Source organism: Zootoca vivipara, chromosome 5 (assembly GCF_965207765.1).
Source record: "Zootoca vivipara chromosome 5, rZooViv2.hap1.1, whole genome shotgun sequence".
Lineage (NCBI taxonomy): Eukaryota > Metazoa > Chordata > Lepidosauria > Squamata > Lacertidae > Zootoca > Zootoca vivipara.
Genome location: NC_142588.1, coordinates 86,802,976 through 86,824,318, shown reverse-complemented (window position 1 = coordinate 86,824,318; position 21,343 = coordinate 86,802,976). Strand labels below are relative to the sequence as shown.

General features: G+C 45.0%; 1 protein-coding gene across 4 annotated transcripts in view; it reads left to right on the top strand.

The window, feature by feature from the left end:
- Positions 1-20,988, top strand: part of PEX5L (peroxisomal biogenesis factor 5 like) — a 129,204-nt gene extending 108,216 nt beyond the window's left edge. For 3 of the 4 annotated variants that reach the window (XM_035133245.3, XM_088669217.1, XM_088669219.1), the window contains 7 exons: positions 8,456-8,572; positions 9,817-9,960; positions 11,409-11,479; positions 15,004-15,201; positions 16,673-16,838; positions 17,249-17,406; positions 18,596-20,978. In XM_035133245.3, the coding sequence (XP_034989136.2) occupies positions 8,456-8,572; positions 9,817-9,960; positions 11,409-11,479; positions 15,004-15,201; positions 16,673-16,838; positions 17,249-17,406; positions 18,596-18,800 (1,059 nt within the window). In that variant the 3' untranslated portion in view covers positions 18,801-20,978. Of the gene's footprint in view, positions 1-8,455; positions 8,573-9,816; positions 9,961-11,408; positions 11,480-15,003; positions 15,202-16,672; positions 16,839-17,248; positions 17,407-18,595 lie in introns of all 4 variants that reach the window. The other variant, XM_088669218.1, reaches the window with a different exon arrangement.
- The last annotated feature ends 355 nt before the right edge of the window (positions 20,989-21,343 follow it).

The following is a 21,343-nucleotide window of genomic DNA, read 5'->3' as shown; positions in this document are numbered from 1 at the left end:
GTTTGTCTCCATGGGTGTTCTGACCCCTTTACAGTCAGACATTCTGAACTTCTCAAGCAAATGTTCAATCTTGCCTTTCTGACTGAGCAAAAAACTTCCATCCTCAGTTCTGTCTATCTGCACACCTAGATAAACATTCACTGCACCTAGATTCTTGAGTTTGAACCTCTTGCCTAGCTCTTTTGCAAACTTCTGCACTTGCATCTGGCTCTTTGCTAAGCAAATCAAGTCATCAACATAGACAAGCAACAGTTCCTGCTGTTCTCCTTCACCTCTGAGATACAGACAACTGTCAGCTAGACTCTTCCTGAAACCTAGGCTCTTCAAAACAGAATCAAGACACGAATTCCAGTTTCTAGCGGATTGCTTCAGACCGTAGATCGACTTGTGCAGCTTCCACACCTGACCTGGCACGTCACTCTCAAACCCTGGAGGAGGCAACATGTACAACTCCTCCTGGAGGGCAGAGTTCAAATAAGCGGTGTCCACATCAAAGTGGTTGACCACTAGGCCTCTCTGCGCTGCAGTCGCTAAAAGCATCCTGAAAGATTCCGCTCTCGAAGTCGGACTAAAGACATCTGTGTAGTGGATTCCTTTCTTCTGAGTAAAACCTCTAGCCACTAATCTAGCCTTGTACTGAGGCTCTCCAGTCACTGTGGGTTTCAGCCTGTAGACCCACCTACAACTGACTGCTTTCTTGCCTTCTGGCAACTGTGTTAGACTATACACACCAAGAGATTGCATGGAGTTCAACTCTTTCTCCATTGCAACTTTCCACTTCCTAGCTTCCTCCACTGACAACTGTTGCACCTCTTCAAAGCTTTCAGGCTCACACACTGCTAGGTTCGCCCATACACTGACAGCTGAAAACCTTTCAGGTGGTTTACCTTTCGTGGTGCGTTTTGAACGCCTTGGTCCCACATCTTCCCCCTCTAAATCCGAACTGCTTGTCTCTGACTGTGGCTCTCTCGGACTAGCAGCACTGTCAAGAGACCTACTACGCTTTGCAGCCCCCTCTGGGCTTGCTTTGGGTGAAGTGGGTGACCTACCACGTTTGCTGTACTTCCCAGGCTTGACCTGGGGTGAAGTCGGTGCGCTTCTGACTACTTGCTTCACTTCCCTAGGAGCTACACCACTTGGACCAGCTGCCTGACCTGGATCTGGTCCTGCAGCACCTGGAACTCCAGCATCAGCCACCTGAGTTTCCTCTTCCTGGTCAAAACCTGAAGACCAGTCAAGAAGAACTTCGGGGTTAGCATGAATGCGTCTCCAGCCCTCTTGTTCACAGAACGTAGCACTCCTGCTAATGTGAACGCGGGTTTGGTCCCCCTGTGCTGGTACAAACCTCCAAGCCTTTGAGTTTGGTTCATAACCACAGAAGATCATTTTCCTGGATCTTGATCCTCCCTTTCTGCGCTTCTGCTTTGGAATTAGAACCCAAGCCTCACACCCAAAAGTTCTGAAATAGTGCACCTTCGGAACTTTGCCATACAACATGTAGTAGGGTGTGTTGTCCACAACTGAATTAAAAGCGCGGTTTGAACAATAATTCACAAATTTATAACATTCCCCCCAAAACTTCTGGGGTAATCCTGCATCAAACAACGTTGCCTCTACCAGTTCAGACAGCGTCCTAAATTTCCTTTCAGCTAAACCATTCTCCTGTGGACTAAAAGGGGCGGTTTTCCTGTGCCTAATTCCCTTGCTGCGGAAAAACCCTTGTAGTTCTGCACTCAAAAACTCTCCCGCCCTGTCACTCTGAAAACACTGGACAGTGACGGAGAACTGTAGTTCTACTTCGGCTACCCACTCCTGTATCACTCTGGCAGCCTCCCCCTTCTCTTTCAGTGTTATGACCCAGGAAAAATGGCTGAAATCATCCAAAAGACACAAAACATATTTTGAACCACCTAAACTTGACGTTGACATAGGCCCAGAAATATCCAAGTGCACTAACTGAAATGGCTTTGTGCTCTTCCTCTCAGACCTAGGATAAGAGCATCTCTTCGTCTTCGCTTTCGCACATGCGCGGCATTGCAGGTGTTTTTGACATGGCTTGAACCTGCAACCTTTGACAAAATCAGGGGCTTTTTTCACATAAGGAAAAGACATGTGACAAAATTTACGGTGCCAAGCATGAATACAATCCTTATGGATGGCGCCCTCTGTGCCCTTTGGGGTATTAGCACTTTTAGCCTGAGCATCACCAGTGTTACTTCCACCTGCTTGCCCCCTCCCATCTAGGACAAACAGACCATCAGACCCAACAGTAACGCTTACCAGCTCAGCCCCATCTCTGGCAATTTTGCAAACACCATTGGCAAAACTTATCTCAAAGCCCTCACGCAATAAGCAAGACACACTTAAAAGACCATTCTCCATGCCTGGTACAACATAAACATCAAGGTTAGTGTCTAAGCATTGCATATAAAAAACACCCTTGCTTTTAATTGTTCCAGAAGAACCATCAGCAAGATGCAGGCTTTTTTCATCTTCAAGTGGCCTGCAGTTCAGGATCTGTCCTGAAGGCGGTACAAGATGATGGGTGCTGCCTGAGTCGATAATAAAAGTGAAACTGTCCTGTCCTCTGTTTCGAATCGTTGCTAAGGCAGCAGAAAGATGGCTGACAGGCTTATCTGGAGTTTTCCCACGTCCTCTGCCTCGGCGCTGCTGGCTGGTCCCACGACCACGTCCGCTGGGTTGCCTGGCACCTGGCTGAGTGACCTTGGCTGCTTCCGGAGCTGGGCAAAATCTCGCTACGTGCCCAGGCTGCTGGCACCGATAACAAAGCCTTGTTGCGCACGCACTCACAGTGGATTCCTCAGTGCTTTTTACTGCACCCCCACTGGCTTCTCTGCGCCCACGGCCCCCCTTCTCAGCCGATTCTTTCTGGCGTCGCAGTTCCTCATCCGCCAAACGCCCAGAAACGTAAGCAATCGTGAGTTCAGCTTCAGGCATGGCCTCAAACGTTAGGCACAAATGCTCATAGGCGTTTCCCAAACTAGACAGCAAAATATAAACTTTTTCCTTCTCTTTGAACACAAGCTCATGCCGCTGCAGCTTATGGAATGCATCAATCACATTGGCAATGTGCTCCTTAATGGGTTGCCCTGGTCTCAGTCTCAACTCAAAGAGATGCCTCATAGCATGCAGCTTAGCTCCAGCTGTTTTTCTCTGATGGACCCTTTCCAAACTGTCCCAGGCTTGCTTGGCATTTTCAGCATTTTGCACATAGGGCAGTTGCGTAGCATCACAGCTCATGGCAATGGCACATAAAGCCTTATTGTCTTTCCTGGTTTCTGCTGCAAACCTCTGTGCTTCAGCTGCTGAATTATCAGCGACAGGGGTTGGAGGATTTAACACACAAGTCCATAAATCCTTTCCCAGCAACCACATTCTGGCCCTTTCTCTCCACTCTGCATAGTTGTCGCCATTCAACCTCTGGAACGGCACGACAAATGACTCCTGTAGCTGCTCCGCCATCTTGTCCACCCCCGGGCTCCGTGTCCGTGTACTCACTCAGAATAGCTGACGTTGCTCCTCCGGGTAGACTGCGGATCCCAGCCTCTGGTCCAGGGTCTTTCTGCTAGCGAGTGCATCTGTTAATTGCCGACTGCAAAACAACAGGTTTCTCCCAGCTAGCTCTTTACACCGGCTTTCTCCAAGGCTTTTACAGCTGCAATCACCTTTTATTGCTTTGGTGATTTATTAGGTTCAGGACCTCTTATCTCGCAGAGCCTGTCACCCAGAACTTGTGACAGGTGGCCCATGACCTGTGATCCATAACCTGTGACGGATATAGGACTCCTTTGAGTTGTTTATGACTCAATTAGGAGCCACTAATTTACCGCCCAGCACGCTTTCTCTAGCGTCTCTGCTCCGTAGACCCGGGCTGGCAGTAAAACACACAGCAGAGCCTTCTTCTTCTCTCACACAGCGAAAGCTTGTATAGCCGTTGGATAAAAAGCCTCTTAAGAACACACAGAGTCCAAGGTGTTCTAATAACTACTGGAGTTTATTTTAAAAAGAAAATAACAAACAACCTGGTGAGATCGCAGACATCTTGCGACCGTCTCCCAGGCAAAAACGAAACCAACTGATACACACAGAAACACTTCTGGCACATTCTGTAATATGATATCTTCCTCAGTGGTCAGGTGCTACACAGTAGACAGTTAACCCCTTCGGTTACTTGTTACTCCTCACACTCATCACCTTCAAAGGTTACATACATCACAAGGTAAAGAGGATAATGGATTTATTTGAACATGCTATTTCTAATTTCAGCAGTTCTATTCCATGCACAATTCAAGGAGCACAGATGACTCGAAAAACAGCTCTCTATCTTTCTTCGGGTACATAGGTTCTACAGAGTATTACTCACATAGGATCTTTGAGGGTTTTTTCTCTCTCCTTTTTTATGTACCAACTGCTGTATGTTTTCATGAATGGAGAATGGTCTACTACACTCCTCCTGCCCAGATTTATTTGTAAATTTGCATGCAGAGGAGGATCCTTTCAGAAGGGGGCAGCTTTCACTGCTCTCGCATTTCATGGAATTCTCTATAACAGTTAATTTTTGTTGTCAGCAAAATGCAGGCTTAAGCTAAAGAAATCCTGCATCGCGGAGAACAGATGCTCTCTTCAAGATAAAGGGCTTTTGGCTAAAGAAGCCCAACTCCAGTATGTGAGAAGAAACATTAATTACAGAGACCTTGGACCAGTTGCCCTTCTGCGGAGGAGTTGTTTCAGTTGGCTGTTTATTCCTGGATCAAAGAAGAGAAGTGGAATCCAGCTCTAGTGGTGCAGCTCAGATGGAATATCCCTGAAATTAAATCAAAGTACCCAGTGAATTAGCATAGGTGCGAAGGGGATATGCAAATCTAAATGAATTCGCCTTGCCAAGTCTGGACTTTGAGAGGGCTCTTGTAGAGCTAGATAGAACTGAGAGTGAAAAGGAACCAGGTTATTGACTGTTCACAGCTCTGTCCTGACAGTCAATAAAAACTAGAGATCCTTGTCCATATTATTTTATGTATGCCAGCCTTTAGCAACCTGGTGCTATTCAGATATTTTGGACTGTAATTTCCATTTGCCCCAGCCCACCTTGAATGAATGAATTTATTATTACGGTCACAGACCAGTTCCAGCCCACATACAGTATCAAGGAAATCATGAAACACGATAGGGATACATTTGAATTTGCAGTCAAATATAACAGGGACAATACAGATATAACAACAATTATAAAAATATATAAATTAAAACTTAGTTACTAAAATACAACCTAAAATTATCGTTTAAGGCCTTAATCATTATGATAGCACCACTTGTTCCCTGAGTTCTATGGCAGTCGCACAGAATTTGGCTACTCTTAACGTGATCTCAGGATCCTTGTCCTCTACCAGGGATTTTAGACATCGAAGTTCGAATTCATTTGAAGATTTTTGCAAAGCAGGGGTAATGAAAACCGAGCGTATATCCCCATAAAAACAGCAACGTAACAAGGCACAGGAGACACTTTCTACCTCCATCAAGCCGCAGGGGCAGACTCGTTCCGCGTATGGTTTACCCTCGAATCTGCCCTGCAATAAGGCAGATGGTAGCACGTTGAATACCATCTGTATTTAGGTATTTGTAATTTTGACAAATAATTTGCTGGGGGAAATCCTCTCCCATTATCTTTTATTGCCCACTTTAGTTTTAGTCCAGAACTGCTGGAAAACATGAGGATGGACAAGGCTGAGATACACAATATTACATCTCCTTGCATCTTATCCTATTATGTTGTGTGCATTTTAAACTCTCTAAGGCTGCATACACACTATGCCTTTTAAAGCACATTTGAAACAACCCTTTCCCTCCAAAAAAATTCCGGGCAGCATTTTCCCACCGCTAATTGCAGCATGGGGAGCAAATCCCATCAATATCAAGGCTGGGGAGGGAAGGAAGCACCTCAGATTACATTTTAAAATAAGCCATTGAATTAATGTACATGGAATTAATGTGCCCTCAGCTGCACTAATAACCAGAGCAAAAGCAAAGTGAAAACACCCCTCCCAGACCCAAAATGTAGCATGATGAATCTTTAAGGGAATCTGGATCTTAGCTGAACCAGCAAAGTGTTTGTGTTGTGAATGCTGGTTGTTGCGATTGCCGGACTTTAATTAGCAAGCAGTTATAATTCTTAAGTACCCACAATGCTGATGGATTCTTCCTGGGACTCTGGCTGGTGATTTAAGACAATCCTGTTTATGATTTGCCTTTTTCATTTTGCATCCAGGAGAAGCAGAGCTAAGCAGACAACAGGCACAATAACCTCACCTTGTTCCCAAAAGTGCCCACATAAAACTATATTGCTTGGACTTTATTAAGGAGGAAGTGCAGAGAGCATAGTCCAGTTTGATTTAAACTGCTCTTTGATAAGCCCCGGGGAGGACTGTCAGAATTCAAACCAAATCATGTTTGCAAGCCCTGCCTTTACAGTTTGGTAGCATTCGGAGCTGAATTACCTCTAGATTCTAGATACTTCTTATGAGCTGCAAAGTCCAAGTTACATAAGTCTAGCAACTTAGCTGAATTTTAGTAGCAACTGATTCCTCCCCCTCCCCACTTCTTAGGAATCCTGGGGGTTCTACTCCCTCTCATTCCCTTCCCCACTCCCGAAATTCAGGCATACCCTGACTCACCAAAAACGTTACCAATCAAGGAGAAGAGGGAGAGGAGAAATTCAATTCAGTTCACATTTAACAGTCAAATTCGCACTTCCCGAAATGATACACAGCCATTCTGCAAACTTCCCCTTTCTCCAACCTTTGCAGTGCAGTTCTCCAGCCAAGTAATGAGTCCCAGAATGGGTATACAGTACTAGGGTGAGAGAGAACAGCCTTTACCAAAGGTGTCATGGGCTTTGAAGACGCTCGAACTCAGGATGCAAGGGAGAAACGTGCTTAGAGGAAGGCACGCTTGGCAAATCCACACTGTGATCAACTCCTGCCCGGAAACCAATGTCCCCACTGTGGAAGGACGTGTGGATCCAGAATCGGCCTCCATAGTCACTTACGGACTCATTGTAAAACCATGTTTATGGAAGAAAATCTTACTCGGCTACAAGTGATCGCCAAAGAAGAAGATACTAGGGCGAACTGTGCATAAGAAAATACAAAGAACATACAAAAATATGTTATATAAAACTTTTCAGGGGGCAAAGTTGCTGAGGTTTTTGGCAAAATTGACGTTTTTGAGCTATTTTTAAAAAAAATCAGCAAAAACGCCACTGCCGACATGGGCTGCCATACTTCCAAATACATTTTGCCGCTTTTCTGCCTAGGCACTGCTTCTGACTACAGTATTCTGGGTATGTCCGGACATATGGCAACCCTACATTATATTAAGGAATGTTATTTAGCAACATTTGCTAAATTTGTGTATATTTGGACAAATTGCATAAAAAATGTGCACATTACGAGAAATTTGCTCTGATGGATTTTCATGAGGACAGTGCAGACGGATTTAGAAATGTGGGTAATTGAATTTAAGCCTTATTCAAAGTGAGACACTGAAATTGACAGATTCATGCATCCCAGGCTTGAACCACAAGGCAAAACTAGAAGTGACAAATAACACAGCCTCACAGCTTGCAGCGTTGGATTTTATTAAGGTGCATGGAGTGAAAAAAGGTGAAAGCCAGCGTTGCACAGTGGCTAGAGCCTTGGGCTAGGACTGGGTTCAAATCCCTCCTCATCCACGAAGCTGTTTGGGTTATGGTAGACCAGTCACATTCTCCCTGCCCAACCTACTTCATTCATAAAGGTTTCCAGAGTGGTTGTTCTGGTACTCTGCTGCTGCTGAAGAAGAAGAAGAAGAAAATCACTTGTGGTGCCTACACTAACAAATTTATTATGGTATAAACTTTCATTGTCTTATGCATCTAACAAAATAAACTGTAGTCCACAGAAACTTGTGTCATCATAATAAATATGTTCCTTTTTATGGTGCTGCAAAACCTTGTTTTGTTTCTATTTTGTAAGGCTGCAGGAACGAAAAAATGAAGGTGGGGGGGAGAGTTAGATGTGCTGCCATGAGCACTGTAGATATAATTTTTAAAAATGCATTGGGAGATCATCCATTGGTGACTGTATTGTGTATGCAAATGTTTAGGCTTGGTGGTGTTCAATTTTTCCTCCCTTGACTGCTCACCTGAAAGACTTCTGCCCTCTCATCAACAGGTAGTCGTCAGCATTACTATGCATTTTTATTTTCCATTTTAAACAGCTGGCCTGGGATGAACCAAGATCAGCTGGAGGCATTCAGAGTTTGCAGTTTGGGAAACAGAAAAAACGAAAACAGAAGATGCTGTGAAGTTGAAAGATTTTTTCCTCTCTCGCACACACTTTTTTCTTCCTCTTTTAAATCTTGCTTTCCTTGTTTTCCTTTTGATTTCTCATCTCCCTAGTCAGACACAGAGTTTTGGGATAAGATGCAAGCAGAGTGGGAAGAAATGGCTCGCAGAAATTGGATCTCGGACAGCCAAGAAGCACAAGGCCAAGCGGCCGTCTCCATTAATGAGAAGGTAACCCTGATGTTGTGGAGAGAGAAGGCTTGTATGACCGCTGGGTTGCCAGGGGCAACCATGGAAACTTGACTAGGTCCAAAGCCCATGCCAGTAGCTAGAGGAGGGTGAAATAATTTGGCAAATGCCTTTCTAATTTGTTCCAATGGCAGCTGTTCAGCACCAAGCCAGGGGTGTAGGTTGCCGCCTGCCACATGGCAGTGGCCCCAAGGTGCCTCCTGCCTCCTCTGTGGCATTTAGTAAGGCAAAGTGAGGGAACTCACAAGACAATGAGGAGAGGAGTTGCAGGGCCTTATTCAAAGAGTATGTAATATGAGAAGGGACGCGGGTAGCGCTGTGGTCTAAACCACAGAGCCTAGGGCTTGCCGATCAGAAGGTCGGCGGTTTGAATCCCCACGATGGGGTGAGCTCCCGTTGCTCGGTCCCTGCTCCTGCCAACCTAGCAGTTCGAAAGCACCTCAACGTGCAAGTAGATAAATAGGTACCACTCCGAAGGGAAGGTAAATGGTGTTTCCGTGCACTGTTCTGCTTCGCCAGAAGTGGCTTAGTCATGCTGGCCACATGACCCAGAAAAACTGTCTGCGGACAAACGTCGGCTCCCTCGGCCAATAAAGCGAGATGAGCACCGCAACCCCAGAGTCGTTCGTGACTGGACTTAACTGTCAGGGGTACCTTTACCTTTACGTAATGTGAGCATGAAAAAGACTGAAAAGAAGACAAGTGAGTCCATCAAGTTCCCCAGTTCTGCTGCTGGAAATAACTGCTGTGGCTTGGGCTGATGGGAGTTGTGTTTCCAAACATCCAGAGGGCTTCACCAAGTTGGCGAAGGCTTTATTATATTATTTAATCAACATCAATAACCTTTTATGCTCATATACAGCAAAAAAAAAAAGACAGGATTGGAGTTCATTCAGGTGGTCTGTGGATTTGTGGTTGAACATGGAAGGTGACTTATCCACCGCATTAAATATTTGTATTGATTCTTATTTGTATTAGAAATGAAAGCAGGAATTAAAATGCAATTAAAAATCACACCCCATTTCGCACAAGCATTTACCATTGCTATAATAGGCAGAAAGATCATTAGGCTAAGTTGTCCACCAAGACCTTCATCTGTTTTCAAGTGGTCTGGTGGTGGGAAGTTTGGGGACCACTGGTGCAGGAAATGAGCAATTTAATTCTAGGCTGTTTTCACCTTTTGAGGTTCTGTGCCTCAATGTCACCACATCCATTCTCTCTTCTAGGGCTATTATTTTCATACAGAGAACCCCTTCAAAGACTGGCCTGGCGCTTTTGAGGAAGGCCTCAAGAAGCTGAGGGATGGGGACTTGCCCCTGGCCATTTTATACCTGGAAGCTGCTATTCTCCAAGATCCTCATGACTCCGAGGTATCCGCTGAAACTGGAATGTGTTGGCTTGAACTTATTTGCTAATAATGGAAAGAAAACCTTTAGTGGTCATGCTTAATATCATGATCGACATGATGTCTCCAATACTATCAAGCTGGATAGGGATGCACCATTGTATTATAAGGGGGAAGTTTATAATTTAAGGATAAACCCACATTTCGCATCCAGTACAAAGCCTGCAATATATATTCAGTTCCATCAGGTGTTTTAATCGGCTTAATTTGACCAGGAGTCATATGAAGACTGGATGAGAGCCAACAAACTAAAGCTCAATCCAGATAAGACTGAGGCCCTGTTAGTGGCTGGTTCCCTAAACTGGGTGGATGAGAGGTTGCCTGCTCTTGTTGGCATTGCACTCCCTCTGAAGGAGTGGATACACAGCTCAGGGGGTACTCCTGGATCCTTTGCTGTTTCTTGAGGCTCAGGTGGCCTCAGTGGCATGGAGTGCCTTCTATCGGTTTTGGCTGGTGGCCCAGCTGTGCCCCTACCTGGACAGAGATTGCCTAACTTCTGTCGTCTATTGTTTTGTTTTTGTTTATTGTGTATTTCGTGTTGTGAACTGCCCTGTGATCTTTGGGTGGAGGGCAGTATGCAAATTTAATAAATTTAAATAATATGCATTGGCATTCTGCCAGCTTTTGAAGATGCACCTTTGAGCTCTCAACTTAAGTCTCCTGTTTTAATTTTGTGCTGTTTTCAGGGGATTGCTTTACTGAATGTTTCGCTTATAGATGTTTATGCTTTAATGTTTGTGTAACTGATTTTCTACTTTGTAAGCATCTTAGAAGCCTATTTTGGCAATAAGTGGTATATGATGATTATTATTTTATTAATATTAATAATAATTCCTATGTCGCACTTAAGTATTTCTGATTGCTCCCTGGCCACTAACTCTATGGCTGTCTGTCAGGCACAATGAAAATTCCCCAAATTATATTTTCAACTTTTGCTTGCATTTATTTGTTGTTGTTTTCCCTGGACTTCACTTTTGTAAAATGACTTGCAAAGCAACTTTTTATTATCATTATTTCATTATTTATTAAATTTGTATACTGTCCTGCAGCCTGAGATCACAGGTTGGTTCACAACATAAAAATACAAAATGAGAACACAAAATACGAAAGAAAACAAACACACACCAATAAGCCGCCTCCCACAAACCCAATTAAAGGGGCATAGAATCTTAATCAGCCAGAGGCCTGTTTAAAGAGAAACATTTTCACCTCGTGCCTAAAGATATGCAATGAAGGTAACCAGGTGAGCCTCCCTGGGGAGAGCATTCCCAAAATGAGGAACCACTACAGAAAAGGTCTGTTCTCATGTTGGAAGCACATAACGAAGGACCTCAGATCATAATTGCAGGGTCAGGGCATTGCAGTCCTTTTGATACACAACTGTGCAGTAATCTTACCATTTTTATGTTGCAGGCCTGGCAGTACCTTGGGACAACACAAGCTGAGAATGAAAATGAACAGGGAGCAATTGTTGCACTCCAAAGGTAAATGGTGTTAATTGCTGCATAGAGAATAATGAAGAAGTCAAGTTTCTAGTCCTTAAGGTAGAGAAGACACACTTTAAAGACCACAATGCCTGGTCCTTGCCCCTCCCCATTAAAACAAATTATGCAAAGTATATGTAAGGGACCCCTGACCATTTGGTCCAGTCATGACCCACTCTGGGGTTGCGGCGCTCATATCACATTATTGGCCAAGGGAGCCGGCGTACAGCTTCCAGGTCATGTGGCCCACATGACAATGCCGCTTCTGGCGAACCAGAACAGCACACGGAAATGCCGTTTACCTCCCCGCTGTAGCGGTACCCATTTATCTACTTGCAATTTGACGTGCTTTTGAACTGCTAGGTTGGCAGGAGCTGGGACTGAGCAACGGGAGCTCACCCCGTCGCGGGGATTCGGACTGCCGACCATCTGATCGGCAAGCCCTAGGCTCTGTGGTTTAACCCACAGCGCCACCCGCGTCCCAAAAAGTATATGTAAGTTTGCTTTAATTTGCATCAGTGTGAAACCGTGGTGTGCCGAATTTGAGCCACCTTGGTGCAGGAACAATTATTATTAATATTTAAGCTCACACAGTGCAAAGGCTTATGTATCCTTAAAGGGATCTGTAAAACTTAATCCGGTATGTTATTGAATCAAGCAAATGGGAACATGGGAAAAGGCAATGCCGTCCGGCAAACACAACCAAGGAACTCTGCAAACAGGAGGCCTGCTTGGTATTCCTGGCACTTGCGCACTTTCTAAAAGTTTATCTCTTCATTAGAAGTGCTCCTTAATTGAGCTAAACTCAATCCGACAGCCGCATGTTAAGTATACGGTGATCATTTCTGCCTCTGTTGCAGTACTAGGCAGATAACAGTCATGCCACATTTTCCTAATGCTAGTTATTATTCTCTGCTTGTGCTCAGAAAGTTAGCTGCGTCATATTCATTTTCTCCTCACACTGAGTATATACTCTCCAAACCTAATGATATTAGCTGTGTTAATAAGCTAATCCGTTTATCTAACAATGCTTCCATTACTGTAGCCCTTTTACAGGTTCCCTCCCTGCACACAATAAATAAACTGGCAGGAGGAGGGCTGGGAAGCCACCAGGCACATGAGTCCTGCACCCAACACCACCCAAAAAACTTCCATTTACGAAGGGGGCTTGTAGGCTTGTGCAGCATTGGATACAACCCTGCTGAGTTTGTAATATTTTGTATTCTATCCAGTGCTTTTTTGCTACAAAAAGAGGTGCCGGAATTCACAATGAACGCCTCCCTTATTCATATTTTATGTCAACTGTATATGTTAAAAATCGTTGAAATGTGTGTGTGTGTTTCAACTATTTTTAACATAGACAGTCAAAACACAATTTCATCTTTTTTCGTATTTTTGTTGACTTCCCACTCCTTTTCCCGTGGAGTTGTTGTTTCTCCCCTTCTGCTGCACCCTATTTTATATTAGATCATAGCTACAATATTATAAGTGGATGCGGGTGGCGCTGTGGGTTAAACCACAGAGCCTAGGGCTTGCCGATCAGAAGGTCGACAGTTTGAATCCCCATGACGGGGTGAGCTCCCGTTGTTCGGTCCCAGCTCCTGCCAACCTAGCAGTTCGAAAGCACGTCAAAATGCAAGTAGATAAATAGGTACCACTCGGACGGGAAGGTAAACGGCGTTTCCATGTGCTGCTCTAGTTCGCCAGAAGCGGCTTAGTCATGCTGGCCACATGACCTGGAAGCTGTACGCTGGCTCCCTCGGCCTATAGAGTGAGATGAGCGCCGCAACCCCAGAGTCGTCCGCGACTGGACCTAACGGTCAGGGGTCCCTTTACAATATTATAGTCGCCTCCCTTGTTCTCTTATAATGGCAATGGTGCCTACCAACCGGCTCACAGGTCCTTGTATGATCAGTGGAAACAGTTGGTCCTGGCAAGTATTAACCACTCTCAATTCCAACCTGATAATTGCCACCTGCCCAAATTTTAACTTGTCTGAATTAATTTTAAGGTGTAATTTAATTAATTGATGTCTGTTTTTATGCATATTGTGTTGTTTTTATGATGTTAGCCGTTCTGAGCCTGGCCTCGGCCGGGGAGGGCGGGATACAAATAAATTATTATCATGATTATTATGATTATTATTACCTAAGAGGTTCCAGAATTGATGCTTTTGAATTATGGTGCTGGAGGAGACTCTTGAGAGTCCCATGGACTGCAAGAAGATCAAACCGATCCATTCTGAAGGAAATCAGCCCTGAGTGCTCACTGGAAGGACAGATTGTGAAGCTGAGGCTCCAGTACTTTGGCCACCTCATGAGAAGAGAAGAATCCCTGGAAAAGACCCTGATGTTGGGAAAGATTGAGGGCACTAGGAGAAGGGGATGACAGAGGACGAGATGGTTGGACAGTGTTCTTGAAGCTACCAACATGAGTCTGAGCAAACTGCGGGAGGCTGTGGAAGACAGGAGTGCCTGGCATGCTATGGTCCATGGGGTCACGAAGAGTTGGACACGACTAAACGACTAAACAACAACAAGAGGTTCTAGAAATGAATTCCGGCAAATTCTGGCTGGGGAAAAAGAAGCCCTGGTTCTGTCTTATTTTACCGTATACCACTTTTGGTTGTGAAGTGGTTTATACTGTAAATCTGCAAACAAACAAAGCCATCCCACCATCCATCCCAGGCTGAATAGTCATATCATTTGACCTTAAGATGCCCAAGTAGGACCCCAATGAATTGCTAGGATGCATCTTCTGATTCCACTGGTGATGCTGAGGTCAATAGCTGTTATGTGAACTTCACTGCCTGCCACTAGAGGTGGTTTTTAGGAACCAAGGATACAAATCCTTGGAGCCAAGTCTGAAATCCTATGTATACAGGTGAAATTAGAATATCATCAAAAAGTGCATTTAGTTCAGCAATGCAACTTATTATTTTTTATTTCTATTTTTACTTTTACAAATGCTTTCTTTTGGAAATTCCACAGTAATAAAACAAATAGTTACAATAATACAAAAATAAACATCTTTATTACATTTCATTAATTACATTCCATTTATAATTGACCCGCCTAACAACAAATAATTACAATGAAAACCAATCAAGGCTTCACATATCTTGCTTTGCATGTCATGCATCTATCTCATATTGGTTTCACCTTTTAAGTTGCATGACTGAAATAAATGCACTTTTCGACAATATTCTAATTTTCTGAGTTTCACCTGTACTTAACAGGGCAATCCTAATTATGTCTACTCAGTCCTACTGAAGTCCATGCACCTTACTCCCATCTAAGTGGGGTTAGGATTGCAGCCAAAGTCTGATTGAACGAACTGGGATTCTACTGCCAAGTAAACTTGCTTTGTTAATTATAAACAAACAAACAAAAAATAAATGTCTAATTATTTTGTTAACAAAGTCCTTTGTTGGCTCAGCTTAAGTGTTGCATTCAAATGAGCAGGCCTTATGCCAACGCGTCGAGAGGGATCTAACTAATACAGGTTTCTGCTATTCTGTTCAGGTGCCTAGAGCTCCAGCCAAACAACTTGAAAGCCTTGATGGCCTTAGCTGTGAGCTTTACAAACACCAGCCATCAGCAGGAGGCTTATGAAGCGCTAAGAAACTGGATCAAGCAGAATCCTAAATACAAGTACATAGTCAGGAGTAAAAAAGGATCCCCGGCACTTACCAGGAGAATGTCCAAGGCAGCAGAAGAAAGGTAACAGAAGGTCTGATAAATGGGCATTATGAGATAGATTTGGGGGTTCTTAAAAGCAGTCACAGTACTTTAAGAGAGTCATGTGGTCTCCTTCAGATGTTACTGGACTACAACTCCCATCATCCTAGACCAGACTTTTTCAACTTTGGGTTCCCAGGTGTTGTTGGACTACAACTTAAATGGCTGAGGACCGCAATACCCCAAGGATCGCCTCTCCCCCTATGAACCTACCTGGATCCTGAGATCATGCTCTGAGGCCCTTCTTCATGTGCCTCCTCCACAAGAGGGTGGCAACACAAGAACTGGCCTTTTCTGCAGTGGCTCCCTGTTTGTGGAATGATCTCCCCAGGGAGATTTGGCTGGTGCCTTCATTATACACCTTTTCAACCAGACCTTGGGCTGATTGACATCCCTTTTGAACGTGTTGTGGGAGGGGGGATTTTTTATTTGTTGTCGTTCTTATTTTTACTATGCATTTTGTGTGTTTTTAATGTTGTGAACTGCCCTGAGATCTGCAGGTGATGGGCGGCATACTAATAATACTAATACAACTTCCTTGAATGATGGTACTTGGGGTCTCAGATTTCAGTGGTGTCCTGTGCAATGCCAAAATTCACCCCTCCCCCTCTCACCTTCCATTCTGCATCATAGTTGTGGCACCCTCAAGGCTCTGCGTCCAATGTGACCGAATTAGTCCCACTCCCCTATATCCACCTCTGCTTCCATCATCCATAGCCAGCAGGAGAAGCAGTGAGGGATGATGGGAGTGGCAGTCCAACAACATCTGGAAACCCAAGATTGAGAAAGACTGCCCTAGACCATTGGCCATACTGGCTGGGACTGATGGGAATTCTATTCCAACATACATCAGGCACAACTTTGACTAACCCTGAAGTACATGTTTCCCCTGCAGTGTAAACTCGACTTCACAACTTTTCCATCCATGCAATTTGAATGCTAGCGCTCTGTCCTACTTCTCCCCTTGCATGTCAGTTGGCTACATCTTTGGGTTTTTCATGAGAGGGTTATGTATGCAGATGCTTGTTCATCCTTTGCTTTACACCAGGCATCCCCAAACTTCGGCCCTCCAGATGTTTTGGACTACAATTCCCATCTTCCCCGACCACTGGTCCTGTTAGCTAGGGATCATGGAAGTTGTAGGCCAAAACATCTGGAGGGCCGCAGTTTGGGGATGCCTGCTTTACACACTCACACACTTGACGGTAGTTACAAAATAGTTTCACAGGCGGAGGGAAGAGGGGAGCTATCATGCTGTCATGGACGCTAGCCCATAGGTGCCCACCAAAGCCTGCGTTTCACTGGTTCAATCTGACATATCAGAACTTGTAGAACTGGTTTCAGCAGGGTTCACACACACCCAAGGCAAAAAGAATGGACCATATGATTTGAACCCTACACGGCTCTTAAAATGTTAAACTTGTCTTTGCCTTGTGCTGCTCTCTTCTTCCAGTTCACTGCTGGAAGAGGTGAAGGAGCTATACCTGGAGGGAGCCCATCAGAACGGGGAGATGATAGACCCGGATTTACAAACAGGACTTGGCGTGCTCTTCCACCTGAATGGAGAATTCAACAGAGCAATAGATGCGTTCAGCGCTGCCCTCACAGTTCGGCCTGAGGTAAGTTTTACACTTTTGCATTAACAGGCTTTTGACACTCTCCTCTTCTGTCTGTTCTTAAAGTCGACCCTGCATTAATGAGCTGTCACTCCAGCCATTAATACTCCGGTGCCTGAAATAGAAATATTAATTGCAAGGAGAGAGTCCCATTTTCAAGAAGTTCTATTCCTGCCCCATTTCTGACTGGCCTGCAAATGAATCAAAGTTGTTTTATAGGGACTTATCCATAGCTATGAGACATGTTCTCATGTTCTATGCCAGTTAATGGAGAAGGCAATTAATTCCAATTCCACCCCCCTTCACCCTCCACTCCACCAGTCATTAATTTGAGGCTGCTGGCAAAGAGAGAGAGAGAAAGCTATATGTACAAGCATTGTACCAATACTAGAAAGCTGTGTTGTGTTTGTCAGGATTATTCATTGTGGAACCGTCTCGGTGCAACCTTAGCAAATGGAGATCGGAGTGAGGAAGCCGTAGAAGCTTACACGAGAGCACTGGAAATCCAGCCTGGCTTCATCAGGTCCAGGTACAATTTAGGAATAAGCTGCATCAACCTTGGAGCATACAGGTGAGAACAGTTCAGCCACCCTTTACATGGAACAGCCAGTTCTTCCCATAATTCTATAGTGTGACCATGAAATGGAGTCTAGAATGGGGCCGTGCAAACTGGAGTAGGGGTGATTTCCAATGGCTGGAGTTGCTAGGTGACCAGGAGCAGTGAAGGGACCACCCAATTGGTGTCCACCCTTTATGGTCTCATGTATACAGTTAACGTTTGCCACTTGGGGACACAAGTTGTTTTCTTTCCACCTACACCAGGGGTGGGGAACCTGTGGCCCTCCAGATGTTGTTGGATGGACTCCTCTCCCATCAGCCTCAGTCAGCATGGCCAGTAGTCAGGGGTGGTGGGAGCTGTCTTTGAGCAATTTCTGGAGGTCCACAAGTTCAACATCCTGGTCCTACAGCCCACCTGCCATGCTGATGGCCGTTTTGCTAGCTTATAGCTCAAAGACTGATGTCTAAAGAAGGAATGGGTGGTGTGTTCTTAGCCCTTTTCTGAATACTCGTAAAAAATGAGTTCAAATGAGCCTGGTTCCAGATGTTTGGGAGATTGCTTCTCTTCCCCCACCTGGTTATAGTCCCCTATATTTGAGTAGAGCTTCTCTAGCAGATCTCCAGTGCAAATTGTGGCTCATGTAAAGAGGGACACCCTGTTGGATAACCCAAAGAGAGCAGGTGTTTCCTGTGTGTTGATCAGAAACACGGCGATCACTGCTTCCAGACACGACCCATGAAGGCCACGGGAAATGGGAGGCCATGCATCACCCTCAGAAGAAATGGCCTTTCTCCCAAGCAGTTCCAAGGGGCTTCTCATTTTCATAACATGCCATTGCCCTGCAAAGCTGGTAGACAAGAGTGTACTAGGTGTCCCTTGGTGGAAGAAAGGTGTCTTAAACTCAAAATGCATGGGATGGCATTTTCTTAGGTTTATGGGCAGTGGCAGGGCTCTGGATATTTGCAAGTGATTGACCTCTTCCAGATATTAGACTGCAACTTCCATTAGCCATATTGGGTGGGGCTGATGAGCCGGAGCAATTTTGTTTTAAAGGGATTAAAGAATCACCTGAGGTGATTCTGGAAAGAAATGTGGAAAAATGAGATTGCTGAATATGATTCATGACAAATTGCTGCTTCGGATTCTTGTTCTGCAAAAGTGTTGACCCCAGTTTTTACACATCTTCTCTTCTACCCAACAGAGAGGCAGTCAGCAATTTCCTCACAGCTCTCAATTTGCAACGAAAGAGCCGCAATCAGCAGCAGGTTCCTCACCCTGCAATTTCAGGTAATATCTGGGCAGCTCTCAGGATTGCTTTGTCTATGATGGACCAGCCAGAACTTTTCCAGGCCGCTAATGTGGGCGATCTGGATGTCCTACTAAAAGCTTTCAACATCGAACCCTGATGCACACAGGGAGAGAGAGAGAGACTCATAGAGAGAGACACTTACCAAGCCCTCAAAAGAAAAAAGAAAGCCCAACCCATCTAGTTCTATACAGAAATAGGAATATCTTTGAATTCCCTGCTTGGACTGAGAAAGACGACGAGGACACTTTGCAGCTGAAAGGTTTCTACGGGATTCCACCAGATCTCCAGAAAAGTAAAAGCACAAAACCTTGTAAATATCACCTTGCTCAAGTCCAGCGATGGATTCATGGGAACAGCAGCTATTATGGTGCATAGGGGAACTGGGCAAAACAACTTCACCTGGATATTCCTTACGACATGTACCTGTACAAAGAAAATGGGTTTTGAATATCATGCTACCACGTGCATAAGAGCACAGAAAGGTGTTGGGTAGCATTTCCTAAGGAGCTCCTTTGCCCCTCAAATACAGCAGCAGAGGGGGATGATGGATGGCTTCTCACTTCCATCTTCCACGGTTCATTTCCCACATCTGCAGCCATCCATATCTACACGTTGGAGGAGCTGCGTTTTCCCCACCGTTGGCGACCATCTACGGCTGAAACGTTAATTGGATTTTGATTCTGGAGTCTGGATCCCATGAAGCCCTCCAAAGCAGAGATCTCATAAGATCCAAGAAGTCTACGCATGGAGAATTTGAAGGTTGAATCATATGCTGTAGGGGATGGTTTGTGCAAACAGAGGGCCATTTCTAATGCTGTAGCCACTGCTGGTGCAGCGGATTTCTGTATGTGCAGCAGAACTTCCTCCCCCTCTCCTGTTCTCTCCAGCTTCCTGGGTGCCCTCAAAACCAGCTCCAGATGGCTTTGGGAACCCTCTGGAGCAGAAGTTGAGGGTACATGGGGAAAGGAGAGGAAACGGAAGTTCCGTTACACCAGTGGAACGGTTCTGGTGCAGCATTAAATACAGCTGCTAAGTTGCAATTTGCACTAGAGGGTTTTTTGGGGGGGGGGTATGCATGGGTAGGGCTGGCCCCAACTTTTTGGGTACCCTGAATGGGTACCTGGATGCACCTCGAACCCCTTCCTGAATCCACAAATTGTCTCTCAAAACCCCATGCCCCTTTTCCTTAGAGAGGTAAGCCTGTTGCTAAGAATGTAATCTACCAATGTCTGTTTTCAGTGATTCTGCAGGGATGTTGCGGTTGAAATCGTGAGCTGTTACCTAGCAGTGCAGGAATGTACCTGAAATCACTTCCCAAGCATTTAGGGAGTGTTTTGTGCAGTTGCTAGGTAGCTGCCACACAGGTTTCCTTCCCCTCCATCAAGCAAGCGAACACCGTTGGTGGGTGATAGCAGAATGTTCAGCAGCTGGCTTGCCCAGTGCTCTGATCAGATGTCCACTGTGGCCACGGAGTGTTGTTTTGAGCAGCGCTCACAACAGGACCAGGATCAATGGGTTCATATGCACTTTAATCTAGCTTTTTGTTTTTTATTTGTAAAGGGGGGGCAGGGAAGCAAAAATATAATATACTTTTTACAGATTTGGAGAGAAAGATGCAGATTCAACCATGTTGGCAAAGGACCAATAAGGAACTTGACACAAGGCCCAGCTTTCCTTCCAGGCTGTTTGAAAAATGCAAATAGGAGCCATAAATTACAGTCAAGAAATGGGAGATGATATAGCACGGGTGTTAATGGGAGGCAAATGTCAGCAATCGAAGGACAGACATCTGTTCCCTCGCCCTTTTGGAAGAAAACGAGCAGATGGGCTTGCAGCCCCTGGTCTAGCAAAAGTGCTTCAGCTGATGCTGAACTATTTTGAGATGGGATGGCAAAATTCTCCACTCTCCTTGACGCTACATGATCAGCCAAGGTCACCAGGAAGTGAGTGAGCCCCATTTAAATGAATGGGAGTCACACTCGAGCAGAGGAGGCACTTGAGTTCAGTGGGGCTCACGCAGGAGAAATGTCCTGGTCCATTGGGTCCCAAGGAAATAAAGTGCCCTTTAATTCCAGTTGATTTCAGAAGTAGACAAAATGCTAGATTTTCAGATGACGTTAGACATTTGAATGGAACGTTAAGTGCCAGAGCGAAGGCACACGAAGAACCGTCCACCCAGGATGGATTATCAGGATGTATCGATAATTTCATTTTCTAAAATGGTGAATATTTGTAATTTTCATTTTAAAAAATAAATAAATCACAAGCTATGGTATAAAAACGGGGAAAGGGAGGGTATGTAGCGTTTCATACTTGGGAATGTTACACACAGGGTATGGCTTGGACTCCTTGAAGCCTGATCGCTCTGGCTTGTTTATCTTGGCTTAGCAGGCAGTGCATTCCCAAACCTCATTGAAAACATGGATGTGCTGGCACAGCCCAAGTGGAGAATGTTTCCAAAATGTAATGATGTTCTCTTAAATGATCACCAAGAACCATGCCCATAAATGTCAGATGTGGCTGAACGGCATCTCCCATCATCCCTGCTGGCCGTGGGCCCATGCTTGCCGGGGCTGATGGGAGTTGTAGTTCAGCAACATCTGGCAAGCCGACAGTACCCCCCACCCCACCCCTGCTCTA